Source organism: Oncorhynchus keta, chromosome 14, assembly GCF_023373465.1.
Source record: "Oncorhynchus keta strain PuntledgeMale-10-30-2019 chromosome 14, Oket_V2, whole genome shotgun sequence".
Classification (NCBI taxonomy): Eukaryota; Metazoa; Chordata; class Actinopteri; order Salmoniformes; family Salmonidae; genus Oncorhynchus; species Oncorhynchus keta.
The window spans coordinates 26,670,146-26,690,849 of record NC_068434.1 but is presented as its reverse complement, the minus strand read 5'-3'; the positions used below and the strand labels follow the sequence as shown (position 1 = coordinate 26,690,849).

Sequence of the window (20,704 nt, the reverse complement as noted above, 5' to 3'; positions counted from 1 at the left end):
GCTCAAAATATTGAGTAAGCAGATGTTCAAGAGGTTGAGGCAGCTTGATGTGACTACCAATGGGGAATGCAAGTTGCAACCACTGCGCTAGATGAGAGCGGAGGCCGGACATCCGAACTTCTCAACTTGCCTTGACAAGGAAACAGAATACATGGAACAGGAGGAAGGAACGACACAAACTGTCTTTTAGCTTGCTACACCAACATGACATAAGCAACAAATGCACCTTTGTGGTGAATTGTGCTACCTAGTTAGCTAGCTGGCTAACTTTCTAGCTAACTAATTCATTGCCACATTACAAGCTAGCTAGGCTAGCCAGATTCGTTTACGATCATTAACGCGCACACGGCAACTAGCTTATGTTACTGTCTGAAAAGGCTGGGACGTCAACATCACACGGTAAAACGTGCGGTGTTTACTAACATTTCGCTCGCTCAGTTACGAATTTTGTTGTTAATAACTAGATTAATTAGCTAGCTAGCTACATACCAGACGATAGCTAGTCCTGACAGCTATCGTTAGCTAGCTACGTATTCCATGGCATCAGTTTTGTTTGTAAACGTTCGCCTGGTTACATACTGTTGGTTGTGACCGTGCCAAAGAAATAGATGTATTATTGAGAGAATCATGGCTAACACAGAGAATGGTCGCCAGTCGGCCGACTCGAGAAGTATCAGGACCATTAGTAGCAGTCATATGGACGACGAGAGCTCCCTTGGCTCAGACTCCGAGATGAACGGCTTTACCAACGACAGGCACACTGATAAATATGGATTTATTGGAGGGGCGCAACAGTATTCAGAAGAATCGTAAGTAACGTTGGTGTTCTGCTCACATTGCCCCATATAATTTGTAAGCTTGCACACTCCTATAGTTACTTGGGTGTGTGAAATGTGACTACATCAAATGTGTGTTTTTAAAGGGTTGTCTCTTCTCTAGTCCCATCTATGGAAAAAGGCATGCCTCCAGTATCAACCTCCCAATTAATGGGAATGGGGCCATTTGGGGTGTACTTGGCGTAAACGCACTGTTCTTACCGAATGTGACTTATTTCTCTAAGTTGTTTAAATACCCTGTACTATTTTAAGATATGTGAACCAATTTACTCAAACTGCGGACTAGCTTAAAGTCTCTATAAGCAGAGACCCTCCCTTGAAGCCACTGGTCTGTGCTAAAGTTCTGGGAAGGCCCCTGATTGTTTACATAGTGTTTGGTCTTGCTTAGGATGATAAGAACCAAACACCCTGAAAGGGGGAACTGAGAATAAACCTTTAGGTGTGAAGGGTGACGCTGACCAGCTTTATCATCTTAGTCTCCTTTCCTGTTCATCTCCCTCTTTTGTGGTGTCTTTGAATCACAATGCCTTATGGACACTGACGTCATATTAACTTTTGGACTATGCAGCTGACAGCATGGGGACTCAAATGCTCCCTGTCATGATTGGAGGGACACCAGGCTTTGTTTTCCTGAGCACATTCTTCCCTTTACACTTGGTTCAGCACATGTTTTTCATGACTTTGACTTGTCTCCTTTTCTTTTAATAGTTAGCTTACATTAAGTTTAAGTCTTAGGATGTAGGATGTACAATTACACATTGATTTTCTCAATGCACCCTTCTCCTTCCAAATAATTTAATATGTCAACAATATGTATTTTATTCCAATTTCCTCTTTTATGGTTTTGCCAGAGGCAACAAGAGGTATATCTCTCTAATTGTGAGAAGTCTTTGTTCTTGTGCTTATGTCAATGCCCTGCAGTGTAGCACACTGCAAATGGAAGGAATGAGTGAAATTTGTGCAAGCACTATCTGTCTGGGAGCTTCCTGTGTTCTGGAGTGTTGGATGGCCTTGTGCCACATCTCTGGTGCCCCATTGTTGGAGTGCCTCTTCTGGCTCATGCTTTTATAGGAAGTGGGAGACAAAGATTTTTTTCTAGGTGATAAACCAAATTCTACTTAAGTACAGCAGAGTCTATTTATTTAAATTTGTGTAAGGTGGTAGGCAAACTGGCAAAGGAAGATACAAATATTTGGGGCTGGAGAAATGTAACCGCTCTCAAATTCATAGACAATACATGTGATATCATGTCCAGTCCTTGTATCCATAGCTCTGTTTTTACCAGGCTTTGAAGCTAAACAGTTCTTGTTTACATTTGACTTTGTTTACTAACATTTGGGTAAACTATTTTGTGTTCTGATGAGGTACTACAGTTGAACTGAGCACATGAGGCATTTCTATGTTATATTCTTCAAGAATCAATGGGTATAGATCAATCATTCAGAAGACAAAAAGTGGATGCAGCAACTAAGGCTTCTGGCTTTAAGAGGAAAGAGGGTTGTCCAAATTTAAAGGCCTCTCTTTGAAGACTTCTTATATCCCATGATTACAAGGTTGTGCTGATGATTACATGCTGCTTGAGTGCCATCAAGCCAAGCTATAAGAAAACGTTAGGCCTATATATTTTCTCATGCTCAGTTCCATTTCTTGGATGGAGGCATGGAGCCAAACTTACCACATTATAGCATTACCTAATCTCTTTTCTGGTTCTGCACAAGGCCCTGCCTGCCTACGTAGAGGGAAAATCAAATGCCTCCCAGACACCTGTTTTACCCTTTCCTCCTGCTGAATTTCTTATCTTTAATGCTTCAAAACCTGTTTATTTGCATTCTAGTTCTACACATTTTTTTTTATAAAACAATTTGAAACTCTAGAAAGCTATAACAGATTTTTATAAAATTTATTCTATCATTTTGCTTAGATTTAGGAAGTTCTAACACTTCCTCCTTGTTCTTCTGTCTCTCCCTCAGGGCTCAGGATGTCCCTCCAGAGGTGCTGAGGCAGCGAGAGGTCAAGTGGCTAGACATGCTGAGCAACTGGGACAAATGGATGGTCAAGAGACACAAAAAGGTCAGAGTTGCTGAGAGTTGGAACATTCATAGGGCTGACACAACTTAATTTGTTGCCGTGTCTAGACTGTTGTGACACTGTCTCTTACCATCTGGTGGTCTTAATTATTCCTCAAACGATCCTAAATAAGTTATTTCACAGTATGTGGCAACTCCTTATTATGTTATTAGCCAACCAGGGCCTAGTTAGTTCTTGCATCTTGATAGCACTCTGCTCTGGTTTTGTAAATCTAAGTATTGCTTCCATGCCATCCTCTGTCCAGGCATGTTGGGGGTTTGGGCTGTATTGTAATGGCTGCTACAGCACAGTTACTGTTAAAACAACAACACTGTTTGTGTTCCCTAATAATTCAGACAAGCCAGTGATTAACCTGCATGTCAGACACTGACTTGTTTCTTCCCCAGTAAACTTTAATGGTTGGAAGAAGTGTAAAGCTTTAGATAGTTTCCTTCATGGAGGTTGCTCAGGGCTTTGGCTTCTCAGGCCGGTTGGTTTCCATCTCAAGTTGCCTAGCCAGTTCAACCCGTGTGTCTAACGTTAACTATTAAACTTCAGCCTAATCGCAATTCCATGAGTCAGCAGCAGGGCATAACACAACCCATCCCTTTATATCCCTCACCGACTCCATGTTGGAACACGTGACCGAGCAAGACTCTGGGTGGGGGTAACATCACATGACCCATCCCTGTAACAAAGTTAGGGTGGAGATTGCAGGTTTGACAGCGACTAGTTTGTTCTCACTGCAAACTCAAGTATGCCTTGGTTAAGGGTATTACCACATGAAATGCACGCACTTAAATAAACACAAAAATGATCAGTAAGCAATGTTTCCTCTGGCTGCTATGCTGGTTGATCCCAGAGTTCACTCAGGAGTCATAGTGTCTCTGTTTCCCCTTCTACTTTGTTGTTCCATGACTTCCTCCAATGGCTGTTCATACTCTTCTGGAAAGAGTGGCAGTAGCTTATGATCTCTGTAAAAAGAAATGGACTAGTGTGAATGAGAAGTAGAATGAGAAGTAGAATGAGAAGTAGAAGTGTGAATGAGTCATTCAACTGAACGCATAGAGGATTGTATAAGTCCAACGGCTTGTTTTGTTTCCACGCTTACAGGGTCCCTCCAGTTCAGTCAACGATGCTGACTCTATAATGCTCTAGTATAACAACTCTCTTGTAATGCAGCTGGATTTTTACTGGAACAATCTTTGGTTGGTAATAAATACATTTCTCTGTCTCTTTAACAGGTGAGACTGCGGTGCCAGAAAGGAATCCCTCCCTCACTGCGAGGCCGTGCTTGGCTCTACCTGTCAGGAGGAAAAGTGAAGAGGGAACAGAACCGGGGGAAGTTCGAGGTTGGTTATGTTCTTTCTCTTGCTCACTCTCTCTGTTTGTTTTCCCTGTGTGGGACTGAGGTTGATTCTCCCTAGTGTTGTTTCAGGAGCTGGACAGTCAGGCTGGAGACCCAAAAGAGCTGGATGTGATTGAGAAAGACCTGCACAGACAGTTCCCCTTCCATGAGATGTTTGTATCACGAGGGGGCCACGGGTTAGTTGTCTCACACAATAGGATCGTTTATCCTCACTCAGGGACTAATGTTTGACATTTAGTCTTGTCTGACCTTTGTCCTTGTGTGTGTTCATTGCTGTGTTCATGGGTTTGTGTGTGTGTTTGTTTACCCACACAGACAGAAGGACCTGTTCCGTGTTCTGAAGGCCTACACGCTGTACAGGCCAGAGGAGGGCTACTGTCAAGCCCAGGCCCCCATTGCTGCTGTGCTGCTCATGCACATGCCTGCTGAGGTGAGCCCTGTGCCTCTTGTGCTCTGAACTGTGGTTCTCTCACAATGACTCCCTGACCTGTGGTTTAGCTATGTGAATAGTGCTCTCGACCAGCTTCCTTCCTTTTGTGACCCTAGTTACAATGGAATTGTTTATGTACGCTACACCTATAGCTAGCCTGCCGTAACTTTGTGCTTTAGTTTTGTTTCCCTCTAAAGGTATGGTTCCAGTCACAATTTCCTAACACCATCATCTGTATGTTTTTCCACAGGATGCATTCTGGGGACTGGTCCAAATTTGTGAGAAGTACCTCCCTGGATACTACAGTGCCGGGCTGGTAAGACATGTACCCTTCACTAATGCACTACCAGATAAGGCCCATAGAGTAAGGTAGACCACACAATGTGTTTTGTTCTCCTGTCAGTATGAAACTACGTACTTCTCTCTCCTCTGTCCCTGCAGGAGGCCATCCAGTTAGATGGAGAGATCCTGTATGCTTTGACGCGGCGTGTCTCCCCCATAACCTACCGCCACCTGGAGAAACATAAAATAGAGCCCATTCTCTACATGACAGAGTGGTTCATGTGTGCCTTCTCCCGCACCCTGCCCTGGGCCTCAGTTCTCCGTGTCTGGGACATGTTCCTCTGTGACGGTTCGTTAGTTGCAGAAACTCCCACACAAACATCTGTCTTGGATTCATTCCGTTACAACCTCCAATTTATACACTGGAGATCGGCACTATTGTTGATCACCCATTGAGATAATCAGTAAAGTTCCGGTGATGCTTGCAATTGTGGATGTTAAACTCTGGAATCATCCCTCATGTCCAGTTAGTGACTGTGTGACCTATTACCCCTCCCCCAGGTGTGAAGATAATTTTCCGGGTGGGCCTAGTGCTGCTGAAGTGCATGCTGGGTACCCGTGAGAAGCTGAATGCGTGTCAGGGCCAGTATGAGACCATGGAGCTGCTGAGGGCCATAGAGCCACGCTACATGCAGGAGGGCTTCCTCGTCCGGGAGGTAAGGGCTTCCTCGTCCGGGGAGGTGAGGGCTTCCTCGTCCGGGGAGGTGAGGGCTTCCTCGTCCGGGGAGGTGAGGGCTTCCTCGTCCGGGGAGGTGAGGGCTTCCTCGTCCGGGGAGGTGAGGGCTTCCTCGTCCGGGGAGGTGAGGGCTTCACTAGCAGGGAGTCAACGACTATAGAGATACACAGGAATTACACAATAATAAACACAGGAGAAGTATCGTCTTCAAGCACACTGAAATACATCTAGCTGCTGAGTCCGGTTAGATAGAAATTAGAATGACACCCCTATTTTACCCAGACTGGAAATATCATCTGTGCCTGGCTAAAGAGAACAATGGCTGTTTAGAAATGTAGAGTTCAGAGTGGAAGTTAAGTGATTCACAGTTCTGACTGGTCAGTGTCTAGTCCCTCCCTGGCTTTGTGTGGGTGTCTCTTCACTTTGACAATAGCCTCTCTGATAGTGTTGACCATCCTAACTGTGAGTGACTATGAAGCTCCTTTAGCCTCAGGCAGTTTGACATTTACTAACAAGGTTAAGATAAGGACTGGAATGTCTCACCACCTAACAAACCTTTTCTCCTCTTGGCCATTAGCACTATACTTTGTGAATCACATTTCCTACAAGATAGCCTAAACCAATTGAGTATTTTCGTACATAAGTTTCCCAGTGTACTGCATGCCTATAATCTATCAGTGACCAGCAGTAACCTCTCTCTCTTTCTTTTCCTCCCTCAGGTTCTGGATGTGCCCATCTCAGAGCGGGACGTTGAGAACGAGCACCATGTTCAGCTGAAGCGCTGGAGGAAGAACCGCGGTGAGCTGCACTGGAAGTCTCCTCCCAGAATGCACGGTGCCAGGGCTATCATGGCTTCGGAGCCTCCCAGTCGCCAGGACCTTCGTCAGAACCCCACCATCATTGTCGAGTCGCCCCTGCCTGCCCCTCAGCTGCAGAAGAGAGAGAAGAAGGGCAAAGAGGAGAAGAAGAGCATTAAGAAAACCCCTCCCCCTGTCATGGAGATCCCCAACCCTTATAATTTACCTGGTGACCCTAAGCTTCCACTCAGAGATCCTCAGCTTCCACTCAGAGATCCTCAGCTTCCACTCAGAGATCCTCAGCTTCCACTCAGAGATCCTCTGCCTCAGCTTCCACTCAGAGATCCTCAGCCTACTCTGAGAGACTCACCAGCACAGAAGCCCCTTGTCAATGACACACCCCTCCCAAACACACTTAAAGACTCTCACCTACCCCACCAACCAGCCCTTAATGACCAACCAGCCCTCAACGACCAACCAGTCTTTAACGACCAGTCTCTTCTCAAAGAGTCGCCCCTCCAGATGTCCAGACAGAGCCTGAGTAGCACAGAGGCAGATCATCAGGACACATACCTGTAGCTCTCGCTGTGGGCAGAAGGTGGAACTGCATGTGTGAAACTGGGCCTGATGGTGAGTGAGAGAAGAACTGGAACAACCCCTGTTTTATCCTGGACAGTTCTCATTCACTCGCTCACTCACTCTCAGGCCCTCTGCATGCCAACCAAGCCTTCTGTCTCTTTATCAGGCACTAGCACAGCTCAGCCATATACCAGCAACTGGGTGTACCATGGCTAATGTCACTGCAGCCCAACTATGGGCGGCAATTGTATATTTTTCATATGATTTTTATTCTGCCTGCTTTTAAGACACCGTATTGCCTAGAGCAAGCACACAGTCAGCAGCATACACTAATGCATCACTGCCAAGTGTTATAATACTTTCATCCTTATGTTACCTCTTCATGCTTCTTCACTCTGACTGTTACTGATGTGCAAGGGAGATGGTGTTCTTTGTGCAGGGGAGATGGTGTTCTTTGTGCAAGGGAGATGGTGTTCTTTGTGCAGGGGAGATGGTGTTCTTTGTGCAGGGGAGATGGTGTTCTTTGTGCAAGGGAGATGGTGTTCTTTGTGCAAGGGAGATGGTGTTCTTTGTGCAGGGAGATGGTGTTCTTTGTGCAGGGGAGATGGTGTTCTTTGTGCAAGGGAGATGGTGTTCTTTGTGCAAGGGAGATGGTGTTCTTTGTGCAAGGGAGATGGTGTTCTTTGTGCAGGGGAGATGGTGTTCTTTGTGCAAGGGAGATGGTGTTCTTTGTGCAGGGAGATGGTGTTCTTTGTGCAGGGGAGATGGTGTTCTTTGTGCAGGGGAGATGGTGTTCTTTGTGCAGGGAGATGGTGTTCTTTGTGCAAGGGAGATGGTGTTCTTTGTGCAGGGGAGATGGTGTTCTTTGTGCAAGGGAGATGGTGTTCTTTGTGCAGGGGAGATGGTGTTCTTTGTGCAGGGGAGATGGTGTTCTTTGTGCAGGGGAGATGGTGTTCTTTGTGCAGGGGAGATGGTGTTCTTTGTGCAGGGGAGATGGTGTTCTTTGTGCAGGGGAGATGGTGTTCTTTGTGCAAGGGAGATGGTGTTCTTTGTGCAAGGGAGATATGCTATTAATTTATTGGTTGTGTAGTTATATACATAAAACAATCATCACCTAATAGACTATCTGATTCTAGGGTTTAACAAGAGACTTAATTAAATCAAACTGCCTTCATTCGCACAAAATGGGAGTGTTTAAAAAAAAATATATATATTCATTCAAAGCTCCCAACCACCTGTGGTTTGTAGGTAATAGAAATTGTAAATATTAACTTTTTTTGAACTAAGCTATACTACTGTTGATACTTTTTTAATTTAATGTAAACACTTGCCATTTCATTTTGATTAATGCTTAAGAAAGAGCTGGGTAAATATTGTTTCAAGTCAGGTTGGTTGAGTCAAATTCCCAGTTGGCCTTATCTATAAGTAAAGAGCTTCCATCCTTCACCACCAGAGAGCAGTCTTGGTGTGTTTTCCTGTATATTCTGTTATCCCAGCTGCTAACTTCCCCTTCCTAAAAAGGAACTCCGAGCACTCTTGTCTCGAATTTACACTCATTACATGTCAATTCCATACTTTCAAAGGAACTTGCAAGCTTGTTTTACTATACAGTAAAAGGTGACATATGACATGTGCCTTGTACAACTTGTGTATAAATCTTCGACCCCTGTGGCTATCTATTGTCCCTGCCAGGTGGTAATGGACCTGATGTCTGGAGACCAGACACAAAGCCTCACTGTGCCAGGCAATTCCAGTTACTATGTAGCATTTAACTCATGTAAGGTATGCAAGAAGGAGCGAGGACTGGACATTCCTCACAATGATTTGACACATTCCTGCCCTTGGGTTTCTTAAAAGCCTATATGTCTTGTATGCTACATGTACAGTATTCATGCATGTTCATATTTCATAGCAGTTAGCTGGATTGTTCCACCAATTCGGTGCCTTTTGAAAGTGTAACTTGGTCAACCTAATTTGATTTCACCTCATTTTAACATTGTCATTAAAAGCACTTTTCTATTTTCACTTTACCCTCTCGAGGTTAAATAATAATAATAAAAAGACTAAGTGCCAAATAAAGTAACAGGGTTGACTATAACAAGGTTGGTGATTTAATCTTAAATACCCTTGTGAATCTTCAAAATTACTTTGTCAAAGCAACAAAATAACTTTACAATGATGGTGAAAATGTTAGGGTTAAGTGGGTTAAAATCTTCCTAGAAGTCAGACGGTGCACGGAGGAGCATATCAAAATGCTGAATTTATTTAATTATCTATGTGGTCTTTATTAAAGGGCACTTCATTTAATATAACACCCTGTTAAAATTCAATATTGGTGCACAATTTCTACTTAAAATATCAATGGGACGCAAAAGGCACTCTTTGTGGAACGGCCCGGCTGTATAGAGCTAACCTCTGCTTCTCTGCATAGGTGCTGGGTGATGTGGACCTTGCAGGCTAGATACTTTTGTATATATAATGTTTGTGGACGTGTGTGGATTCTGACATTTCAACCACATCCGTTGCTGACAGGTGTATAAAATTGAGCACACCGCCATGCAATCTCCAAAGACATACATTGGCAGCAGAATGGCCTTACTGAAGAGCTCAGTGACTTTCAATATGGTGCCGTCATGGGATGCCACCTTTCCAACAAGTCAGTTGGTCAAATGTGTGCCCTGCTAGAGCTGCCCTGGTCAACTGTAAGTGCTGTTATTGTGAAGTGGAAATGTCGAGGAGCAACAACTGCTCAGCCATGAAGTGGTAGGCCACACAAGCTCACAGGACGGGACTACTAAAGCACGTAGCGTGTAAAAATCGTCTGTCCTCGGTTGCAACACTCAATACTGAGTTCCAAACTACCTCTGGAAGCAACGTCAGCACAAGAATGATTCGTCAGGAGCTTCATGAAATGGGTTTCCACTGCCGAGAAGCCGCACACAAGTCTAAGATCACCATTCTCAATGCCAAGCTTCTCCTGGAGTGGTGTAAAGCTCGCCGCCATTAGACTCTGGAGCAGTGGAAACGCATTCTCTGGAGGGATGAATCACGCTTCACCATCTGGCAGTCCAACAGACGAATCTGGGTTTGGCGGATGCCAGGAGAACGCTACCTACCCCAATGCATAGTGCCAACTGTAAAGTTTGGTGGATGAGGAATAATGGTCTGGTGCTGTTTTTCATGATTGGGACTAGGCCCCTTAGTTCTAGACAATTCTTTGCTTCCAACTTTGTGGCAACAGTTTGGGGAAGGCTTCCTGTTTCAGAATGGCAGTGCCCCATGCACAAAGTGAGGTCCATACAAAAATGGTTTGTCGAGATCGGTGTGGAAGAACTTGACTGACCTGTACAGAGCTCTGACCTCAACCCCCATCGAATACCTTTGAGACTAATTGGAACGCCGACTGCGAGCCAGGTCTAATCGCCCAACATCAGTGCCCGACCTCACTTATGCTCTTGTGGCAGAATGGAAGCAAGTCCGTGCAGCAATGTTCCAACATCTAGTGGAAAGCCTTCCCAGAAGAGTGGAGGATGTTATAGCAGTAAAGGGGGGACCAACTCCATATTCATGCCTGTGATTTTGTAATGAAGTGTTCGACAATCAGGTGTCCACATACTTTTGGTCATGTAGTGTGGCTCTGTAAAGACATGGATCGGCTTATTGCTACGCTGAGTGACAGGTCCAGATATATGGTGATCAAACCAAATAACAATGTGATAAGGATCATCGGATTGATCCATTGCCTGTTACTATGGATGCTTAGCCTTACTTGTTGCATACCGGCGAAGGGATTACTTTTGGGATATCTTGGAGTTTTCATATTTTGGGATAATGTTGAAGCCTTTCCATTTAAAAATGTTATATTCATTTGGGAAAATCATGAGGCCTGTTGGGATAAAGATCAGGCCTTTGCTTTGGGAAAATAATGGACAGTCTGTTGACCAAAGCCTTTTTGGTGATTCAAGTTTAGAGGCAAGGTTTGCAGTCAGATGTGTCAAAGGTTTTTAACTATTATGTTGTAGGCACTATAGGAAATTATTCAGTAGAGATTAAGACGTAATCGATGCACAACACTTATTATTGCTACAATATATCATTCTACTGAATGCTGCATGTTTGTTGTACAGGTCACCTCACTAAAAAGCAATAAAAGGTGAATGGAGGTCAAGTAAACAAAAACCTATTTGCTTTTTTATTTAACCTGGCAAAACCGTTAAGAACAAATTCTTATTTACAATGACGGCTTAACCCGGACGACGCTGGGCCAATTGTGCGCTGCCATATGGGACTCCCAATCTTGGCCGGTTGTGATACAGCCTGGATTCGAACCAGGGTCAGTAGTGAGGCCTCTAGCACTGAGATGCAGTGCTTAGAACACTGCGCCACTCGGGAGCCACACAGCCTTTCTCCACCCAAGTGTATAGTGGCCTGTATCACATATTTCCCATTTTGCAGCTATTATAGTTTAATTTAATGCTTAAAATGTGTATATAAGACTAATTTGTAAAATGTCATTTTGTAAAGAAACATTATTTTTTTTGTGTGTACACATCCATATTTGATGATCATAATCCACAATTTGCCATAAATCATGGTAGAAACTGAATCTATATTTTAGCTAGATAATTTTGACACTAACTTTACAGTTTAAAAAGCAAACATATGCAATGCTTTCTCCCCTAGAAATATTCATGTTTTCTCAGCACAATGGTTTTAATTTTGTTTATTCAGAGAGGCCTTTGGTATTTCTATGTTTTTATTTATTTTTTATTTCACCTTTATTTAACCAGGTAGGCTAGTTGAGAACAAGTTCTCATTTACAACTGTGACCTGGCCAAGATAAAGCATAGCAGTGTGAACAGACAACAACACAGAGTTACACATGGAGTAAACAATAAGCAAGTCAATAACACAGTAGAAAAAAATAGTCTATATACATTGTGTGCAAAAGGCATGAGGAGGTAGGCGAATAATTACAATTTAGCAGATTAACACGAGTGATAAATGATCAGATGGTCGTGTGCAGGTAGAGATACTGGTGTGCAAAAGAGCAGAAAAGTAAATACATTTTTAAAAGTATGGGGATGAGGTAGGTAAATTGGGTGGGCTATTTACCGATGGACTATGTACAGCTGCAGCGATCGGTTAGCTGCTCAGATAGCAGATGTTTAAAGTTGTCAACTATCAACAAATATGTATTTATCTCAAAGTTGTTTCATATTGTCATTTTTGTTTTTACAAATAAAATCACTTTGATCAACAACAGCTGACATTGCGTTTGGGTATTGGAAATGTGTTCTTATTTTGTATAGTAGTGAATAGCTAAAAGCCTACTAATAAAGTAGCTTTGTGGTGTGAGTTTACTTTATAGCAGCAGAGGGAGCAGTAGAGCTGTAAAAGACCCCTACTTGTCTTCCACATTTGTGATTCTAAATGTTTTGAAGAAAAAAGTCTGCTAAAACGCAATGTAAAACAACATGTGTGACAATAGTTTAAAAAATATTTTTTAAACACAATTAAGGAAATATTTGACCTCTGTCCATTTTTTTTTACTGTTCCTCTTTTCGGCGACGGTGTAACCTACTCAAGGTGAGGTCATCCAAGGTGACTACTTACAGGCAGGTTTGTTTTTCACAATTTTCTGTTTTGTGAGATAATTGGAGTGAATAGCAACACTTTTCCCCTTTGACAAACGAGTTCAACGCAAGTTGCTACCTTTTACGCCCCGAAAAAACCCAATCGAAGGTCAGACATTTAGGTAAACTACCGGTGTCTCCGAGCAGCAGGCCATTTTTAAGTCTCAGAGGTCAGTTAGCAATAATAATTTTAACCATTTGTATTGGTCTTTTTCTGTGAAAAATGAACAAATAAATGCAAGTCAAGATTTAGAAGTTACCAAAGAATTAGAATGACTTGAATGCCATTGTTTTATTTAGCACTGATTGCCCAACATTTTGAAAAATACTGAGCACAATATTGTGCATGATTTCACAACAGTTTGATAATGTCTGTCTGGTTGGTTGCATGCGGTCTTGCGAAACCTTGCTGAAGAGTACCAAGATTTGTTAATGGTCTCGTTTGTATTGCCTCTTGCTCTTGATTTGTGGTCTAACCTGCTAGAGGTATGTTTGTTGATAGTTTAGGAATCCGTGCACCCACCTCTCCACCATCTCACACACTCCCTCTCAGCAGTGGACACCTGCCCCTCTTTCAGTGTCATTTACATCTCAAAGGGGACATCAAGAAGACCCTTTCTGTGCTCTTCTCCACTCTCCAGCAAGGATCAGATTTATCTCCTCATCAACGGAAATATACGCTTTTAGAAATCCATCCGTCCTTTCTTGTCATCCGCTAATAGAAATGAGTGTGTGAGTCTGTGTGATCTTTCGACCTAACAGACCCCTGTCACAGTGGCTGATTCATGCGATGCGGGTGACTTTCTCCCATCTCCCATGGCTCTATGTGTTCTGGAACAGGCGCTTGGCATAGTGCAAAGCAAAAGGCACCTGTGTTTCTAAGGTATCCGATTCCCATGTTTGATGGAGCATAACAGGTTGACTCAGGTTAAATGAAATGGCAGAGGTCAAACATATGTATGGAGACCTTGTAATAGGCCCAGCAGGTGAGCTTTTCAATGCAGGGTGAAGTAAAAATGTAATTCATCTCACCCAGGGAAAACATGAGTGGTTGTGTGAGGAGAATCACTCAGCAAGGGGTTCAGTCAGGTCTGATCATTGAATCATCCCAGTGTTTTTCCATTTGGAGTTCTCATCTTCAACTGTCAAAAGGGAAGCGCTACACGTTGATGTCATTCCTTCCATATCAGGACGTAGTTACCTGTATCAGCCTCTGTACAACATTGGTATTACATTGGTTATACACCATATGTCTATGTTTACATACTGTATGTACAGTGGAAAGTTGTGCTTACACTGCACTTACATCCAGACCCTTACTCTATCCAGACATTGCGTGTCTCAGGTGGCCTTGTAAATATTCCCCACACTCATACATTCCCAACCATTCCAAACAGAGGCTGCCATTAAACAATGTTGTTATTATGTCTGTTAATGTTTTCACTCTTGGGTTTTGCCTGTGGGACCCAGTACGGCACCATATAGCCTCCTGAGTAGAGGCTCTTGAAAACATGTGGGACTGTAATTTTGGCACCTATTCTATATTTCCATGTTATTATAATCCTCTTATATGGGGTCTAAGTATATACTTAATTCTAAGGTGGTAAATGTAACTTATGATAACAAGCAAGAATGCCCAAGGGTATGTTTAAAGTGAACTGAAATACTTAGAACGTCATCATAGTCTTTACTCCAGTTACCCCCAGTTGACATACGGCCCGTGGCTATAGACAAGTAAACTAAAGCGATTAAATAGTCTGAGAACTAAACTCAGCCTGCCAATCAGTAGACTCTTATCTGATGAACAATAGAGGCTATGTGTGCCTTGTGAGATTCAGTAAAGTGCGGGTGAATGGTGCAAAAATAAGTGAAGCGTACTAAATGTCTGTGCTAATCACCCGCTTGGTGCTAAGCCCACAGGACACTGAGCAGAAAGAGATGATGGGTGTGTGGGGGTAATGTAGGGGTAAGTGCTGTACACCTGTGTGCCCTTCATAGGCTGTCACAATCCAGAGCGTTGAGGCATTTCATTTAATCTTACACAGCCCCTCTACCCCGACCCCTCTAACCCACCTCATCCTCCAGCTCAGCAGTGCCAGAGGCATGCTCAATTAGGGCTGTGGAGTCTTGTCAAGCAAATGAACCATGAGCGACACCCACATTCTCACCCTGAAACTCGTGAACTTTGGCTAAGTTAGGTTAGTGTCTTGCTTGATTGTCTCAGTAGCTTACTGGATTTTTAACTAATCAAATTCTAATTACCTGATTCTAGTCATGATTTTCCTCATGTGGTTCCTCCTGTAAAATGTATAATAATACAACAACAAAAAGATAATACTAATAGTATACTTAAAGGACAACTCCACCCAAAAACAATCTTTTGGTATTCGTTTAATTAGTCCATTGTTGACATGGACTTGTCAAATGTTTTGCTTGTCAGCAATCAAGTTTTCAAGATATGTAACTTTCAAAATACAGGAATCATCCATGTATGATTTATTTGGGATCATATGATGCTGCGTTTCATAAAATCATCATGTATGATACATTTAGCATCAAATGATGCTAAATGCCTCATACGGGGATGAGTTCTGTAAAGTTACATATCTTGAAAACTTGATTGCTAACAAGCAATACATTTTGGGACTATGTCAACAATGGACTAATGAAACAAATACCAAAAGATAGTTTTTGGGTGGAATTTTCCTTTAAAGTAATGATGGGATGATTCAGTAGAATTCACATTTCTCACACTATTCTCATCACCCCACCATCTTAAGAGCTTACCTAATGCAAAGGGTTTCTGAACTATGCTTATTTGGTGGCACTGATTATAAGTAATTAAGAGGCCTGTGCAGGTAGAGAGTTAGGTGTTAAATGGATTTCTGCTGGCAGTGTTTGTTTACTTGTGTGTGTGCCTGGTGGTTCCTGGTCGTTGGGTGATGAGTAACAGAAACAGATGGTGGGCATCAGCAGCCTGTCCAGCCGGGAGCAGATTAGTCTCCCCTGACTAACCCAGCCCCATGCAGCCCATTCCCACTGGGCCCCAGAGGACTGCCTGCCTTGACTGCCTGTGTAACTCTACCCTCTGTGGCAGGACTCCAGTGTTGATGGAGGGGGACCACTGGCTTATCTAGTCCCCCCCCCCATCTGTGGGACAAACGGACTCAGGGGCTCCCAGAGAGATAGCGTGGAGTAGGTGGGAGGAGGGAGACCTGCTTTGCATGTCTGTTTGAGCAGCCTTTTCCAAGCAAACTAGATTGTTTTATGAAGGCATTATGTTTATTTTTCTTGATCGTTGTTGTGATGCTACTGTGTTTCTGTTTTTTAAATTCTGTGATATAGCCTACAGTAAGTAAGTCGGTTGGTCGAATATCACTGGAGGCTTAAGAGAGGAAAACCGCTCATAGTAATGGCTGTAACGGAGGAAATGAAATGGCATCAAACATCAAATACCTATTTGATACCATTCCACTGACTTCGTTCCAATCATTACCACGGGCCCGTTCTCCCCAATTAAGGTGCCACCAACCACCTGTGGTGGAATTCCAGTTGAAGAGCCATTGTGGTTTCCTATTGGCTTGAAACCATGATATGACCTGACTCGACTGTGACTCCTGTTTGTGATGTGATTCATAACCAAGGTGATTTTGTTTTGCATGATGAGTCTGCTGTCCTGCTTGGTTTCCCCCTCCTGTGTGTACCACCACAATAGGAACTAGTCTGTAATCTCCTGTTCAGCGGCGTGAAAATGGCTGCCGCTCAACAAATTTCCATTACAGTCATATCCAATGTGCACTGGACAGGAAGTGTGGTTCAAACAGGATTAGGTTAAAGGTCAGCCAGATGCATTATTGGGGCCGCCAGACGGGGGAAACAGAGTGGGCAGTGGGTTAGCGTTCAGGGGCATGTTTATTTTACAAACAGTGGGAGCAGATTGGTACGGAGCCGAGCTCCACCAACTATATAGGAAGGATGTCCTCTGTGTTGGAAGGCACTCAACAAACCATTGTGCTCTCTGAGCAGGTATGGGACCACATAGCCTCACACTAACACACTGACACTATTTTAGTCACTTCTAATTATCTGAGACATTAGGCTATGATATTGTTTCCACTCCCACTTCAAAGAAAGGATGCAGTACTGTATGAGAACAACCCCCCCCAACACATAATTTTGGACGCATGCAGATCCTGTCCAGAGCGTAGTTTATAGCAAAAACAGGAAGAGTATTGCAATCCCCACCACTGACCCCCCCAACCCCAGCACTAGCCCCAGCACCAGGCTAATGAATTATGCTTGAAGATGTTTTTTGTGTGGTTCATCTCCTGAAGGTCACTTCCTAACATGTTTTGGTTTTCTGTGTGAGATGTGGTAGATATTCCAGTAGCTTCTCTTTGATACCTCTTGACTTTCAACACACCGCTCCACCCTGGACTGGCGGATCCATCTCCTCTGGAATCAGACTTCATCCTTCACTTCTGAACTCTCTGGGCCCCAAACCCTAGTAGCACCTGTTGGGGGTTACCCTGGGGCTCAGGTGTGGGTTCACAATGCTTGTGGAAGTCCTATTCGTAATAGAACTATGGTTTTAGATCTCTTGGAGGCTATGATGCTGCCTTCTGCTTTGGCTATTGTGAAGGTTGCTGCTCACGCTGGGGGGGAAAGATTTTGTGAATATGGGTAACGACATGGCAGATGAGGCTGCTAAATTGGCTGCCTCAAAATGTGTCATAGCCACTCCATGTTCTTCTGTGCTACTGTTGGGAAAGACACTGATGATTTGGCATCTTAACAGGCTTTGGATGTTCTTATTTGGTATGGCAACAGCGTGGTTGTAAACTTGACCCCGTTTCTAAAATTTGGAGACCGACTCTGTCTTGCAGACCGTGTCTGCCAGCTTGTCTTATCGCCTCTGTTTGCCAAGTGGCCTATGGTATGGCCCATTTGTCAACAGGGGATATGATAAGAGGCAATTTCTTTGGATTGGTTTTGTCCAAATTTGACTCAGCATGTGAAAGAGTTTCTGTTTCGTTGTGCTACGTGCAATTTAACACTGCCAAAGGAGCACCTCTGAAACCAGGTCATTTCCCTACGCCAAGAGGACCATTTGTCCAGCTTGCCATGGATTTTATAGATGTTGCAGAAAGACAAGAAAGGAAAAGGTAGTGTTTAGGTACTGCGGTGTTCATTTTGTCTAAACCCAAATCCAAATACTCTCAGCCCTAGCGACGATGATGTTATGACCAGGAGGGGTAAATGGTTCACTGGGAAATTTGGAAATGTTATGGGCCAGATATGAATTGGAATCTTATCATTTGTAGTTCCTGTGTTGATAGGCTTTTGCTGTGTTTAGATTGTTTGTTGTCTTGGTAAATGGTCTGTGAAAAAGACCATGCCTGGTTTAATGGTATTGGTAACCCAACACCAGCGCCATGGTTACTGTACACAGTTGAAGTCAGAAGTTTACATACACTTAGGTTGTAGTCATTAAAACTCCTTTTTCTACCACTCCACAAATGTATTGTTAACAAACTAGTTTTGGCAAGTCGGTTAGGACATCTACTTTGTGCATGACACAAGTAATTTTTCCAACAATTGTTTACAGACAGATTATTTCACTTAATTCATGACATCACAATTCCAGTGGGTCAGATGTTTACATACACTAAGTTGACTGTGCCTTTAAACAGCTTGGAAAATTACAGAAAATTATGTCATGGCTTTAGAAGCTTCTGATAGGCTAATTGACATAATTTGAGTCAATTTGAGGTGTACATGTGGATGTATTTCAAGGCCTACCTTCAAACTTAGTGCCTCTTTGCTCCACATCATGGAAAAATCATAAGAAATCAGCCAAGACCTCAGAAAAAAATGGTAGACCTCCACAAGTCTGGTTCATTGTTGGGAGCAGTTTCCAAACACCTGAAGGTACCACGTTCATCTGTACAAACATTAGTACGCAAGTAAAACACCACGCAGTCGTCATACCACTCAGGAAGGAGATGCGTTCTGTCTCCTAGAGATGAACGTACTTTGGTGCGAAAAGTGCAAATCAATCCCAGAACAAGATGCTGCAGGAAACAGGCACAAAAGTATCTATATCCACAGTAAAACGAGTCCTGTATCGACATAACCTGAAAGGCCGCTCAGCAAGGAAGAAGCCACTGCTCCAAAACCGCCATAAATAAGCCAGACTACGGTTTGCAACTGCACATGGGGACTAAGATCGTACTTTTTGGAGAAATGTCCTCTGGAATGATGAAACAAAAATAGAACTGTTTGGCCATAATGACCATCGTTATGTTTGGAGGAAAAAGGGTGAGGCTTGCAAGCTGAAGAACACTATCCCATCTGTGAAGCACGGGGGTGGCAGCATCATGTTGTGGGTGTGCTTTGCTGCAGGAGGGACTGGTGCACTTCACAATATAGATGGCATCATGAGGGTGGACAATTACGTGGATATATTGAAGCAACATCTCAAGACATCAGTCAGGAAGTTAAAGCTTGGTCGCAAATGGGTCTTCCAAATGGACAATGACCCCAAGCATACTTCCAAAGTTGTGGCAAAATTGCTTAAGGACAACAAAGTCAAGGTATTGGAGTGGCAATCACAAAGCCCTGACCTCAATCCTATAGAAAATTTGTGGGCAGAACTGAAAATGTGTGAGTAAGGAGGCCTACAAACCTGACTCAGTTACACCAGCTCTGTCAGGAGGAATGGGCCAAAATTCATCCAACTTATTGTGGGAAGCTTGTGAAAGGCGACCCAAAGCGTTTGACCCAAGTTAAACAATTTAAAGGCAATGCTACCAAATACTAATTGAGTGTATGTAAAATTCTGACCCACTGGGAATGTGATGAAAGAAATAAAAGCTGAAATAAATAATTCTATACTATTATTCTGACATTTCACATTCTTACAATAAAGTAGTGATCCTAACTGACCTAAACCAGGGAATGTTTTACTAGAATTAAGTTTCAGGAATTTTGAAAACTTGAGTATAAATGTATTTGGCTCAGGTGTATGTAAACTTCCGACTTCAACTGTATATGTGATAACCTTTGTATGCTTGCAATACGCAATGATGGAAAAGTACAGGGTAAATGGAGATGTACTGCTTTTGTTCACAGGCTGAGAATTGTCTGCACCTGCTGATAGTCACACAGGCTCAAGGCCGAGATAGCAGAGTGACAAACCACAGTCTAGACATGTTTTTCTCGTCTTTGATACTTTGTATCTAATCCAATGCAACAATGTTAAGGTATGATTGACGGTAGGTTGTCTACACCAGCTAGTATAAGAAGCTTTATCTCCTGTTTCACCATACAGATATTTACTATAGACTACTGAGGTATTCTGTATGTGAATCTCTGTCTGCAATTGCATTTTATTACTAAAGCGTTTTATACCAATGTTCCTGTGTCTGTGTCATCTATCTGGAAGACTGATTGTTAAAGGAAACGTACATCACCCCATGCAAAGGAGTACCCAACACACCATTACCAAATACTCTCTCCGACATCTTCAGTCACAGACAGTCAGAATTTGGATGCCTGGTGCCTGGACATGGGGTAGTATTGTCTTAGGAGTGCTGGGAAAAGCACACCCTGGGAGAGGCTGCAGTGTAGCCGTCACGGTGAGGAGATGTGGAGTAATGGGGCTGGGTCTCCGGGGTAGTCTCTGGCTTCTCTTAAATCAGACAGCCGAGAGGCATGTACTAGAAAGGGGTTACAGTACACAAACAACACACACACACACACACACACACACACACACACACACACACACACACACACACACACACACACACACACACACACACACACACACACACACACACACACACACACACACGCACATATAGAAGATAGTGAGTACAACCACCCCCCACCTTCACTCATCCATAGACTACTCTGGACTCAGCACTCCGCCAGCATGCCGTTATGGGGACCAGATGGGAAACCTGAG

The 20,704-nt window shown here is 43.3% G+C and overlaps 1 protein-coding gene across 1 annotated transcript; it reads left to right on the top strand.

The window, feature by feature from the left end:
- Positions 1 to 15: 15 nt before the first annotated feature.
- Positions 16 to 12,361, top strand: LOC118393098 (TBC1 domain family member 10A-like). The gene is made up of 9 exons (XM_035785408.2): positions 16 to 809; positions 2,807 to 2,906; positions 4,148 to 4,255; positions 4,342 to 4,448; positions 4,588 to 4,702; positions 4,953 to 5,018; positions 5,144 to 5,333; positions 5,546 to 5,700; positions 6,440 to 12,361. Exons 1-9 carry the CDS (start codon positions 628 to 630, stop codon positions 7,094 to 7,096), a joined length of 1,680 nt encoding a protein of 559 aa, XP_035641301.1. The 5' UTR covers positions 16 to 627; the 3' UTR covers positions 7,097 to 12,361.
- Positions 12,362 to 20,704: the final 8,343 nt, after the last annotated feature.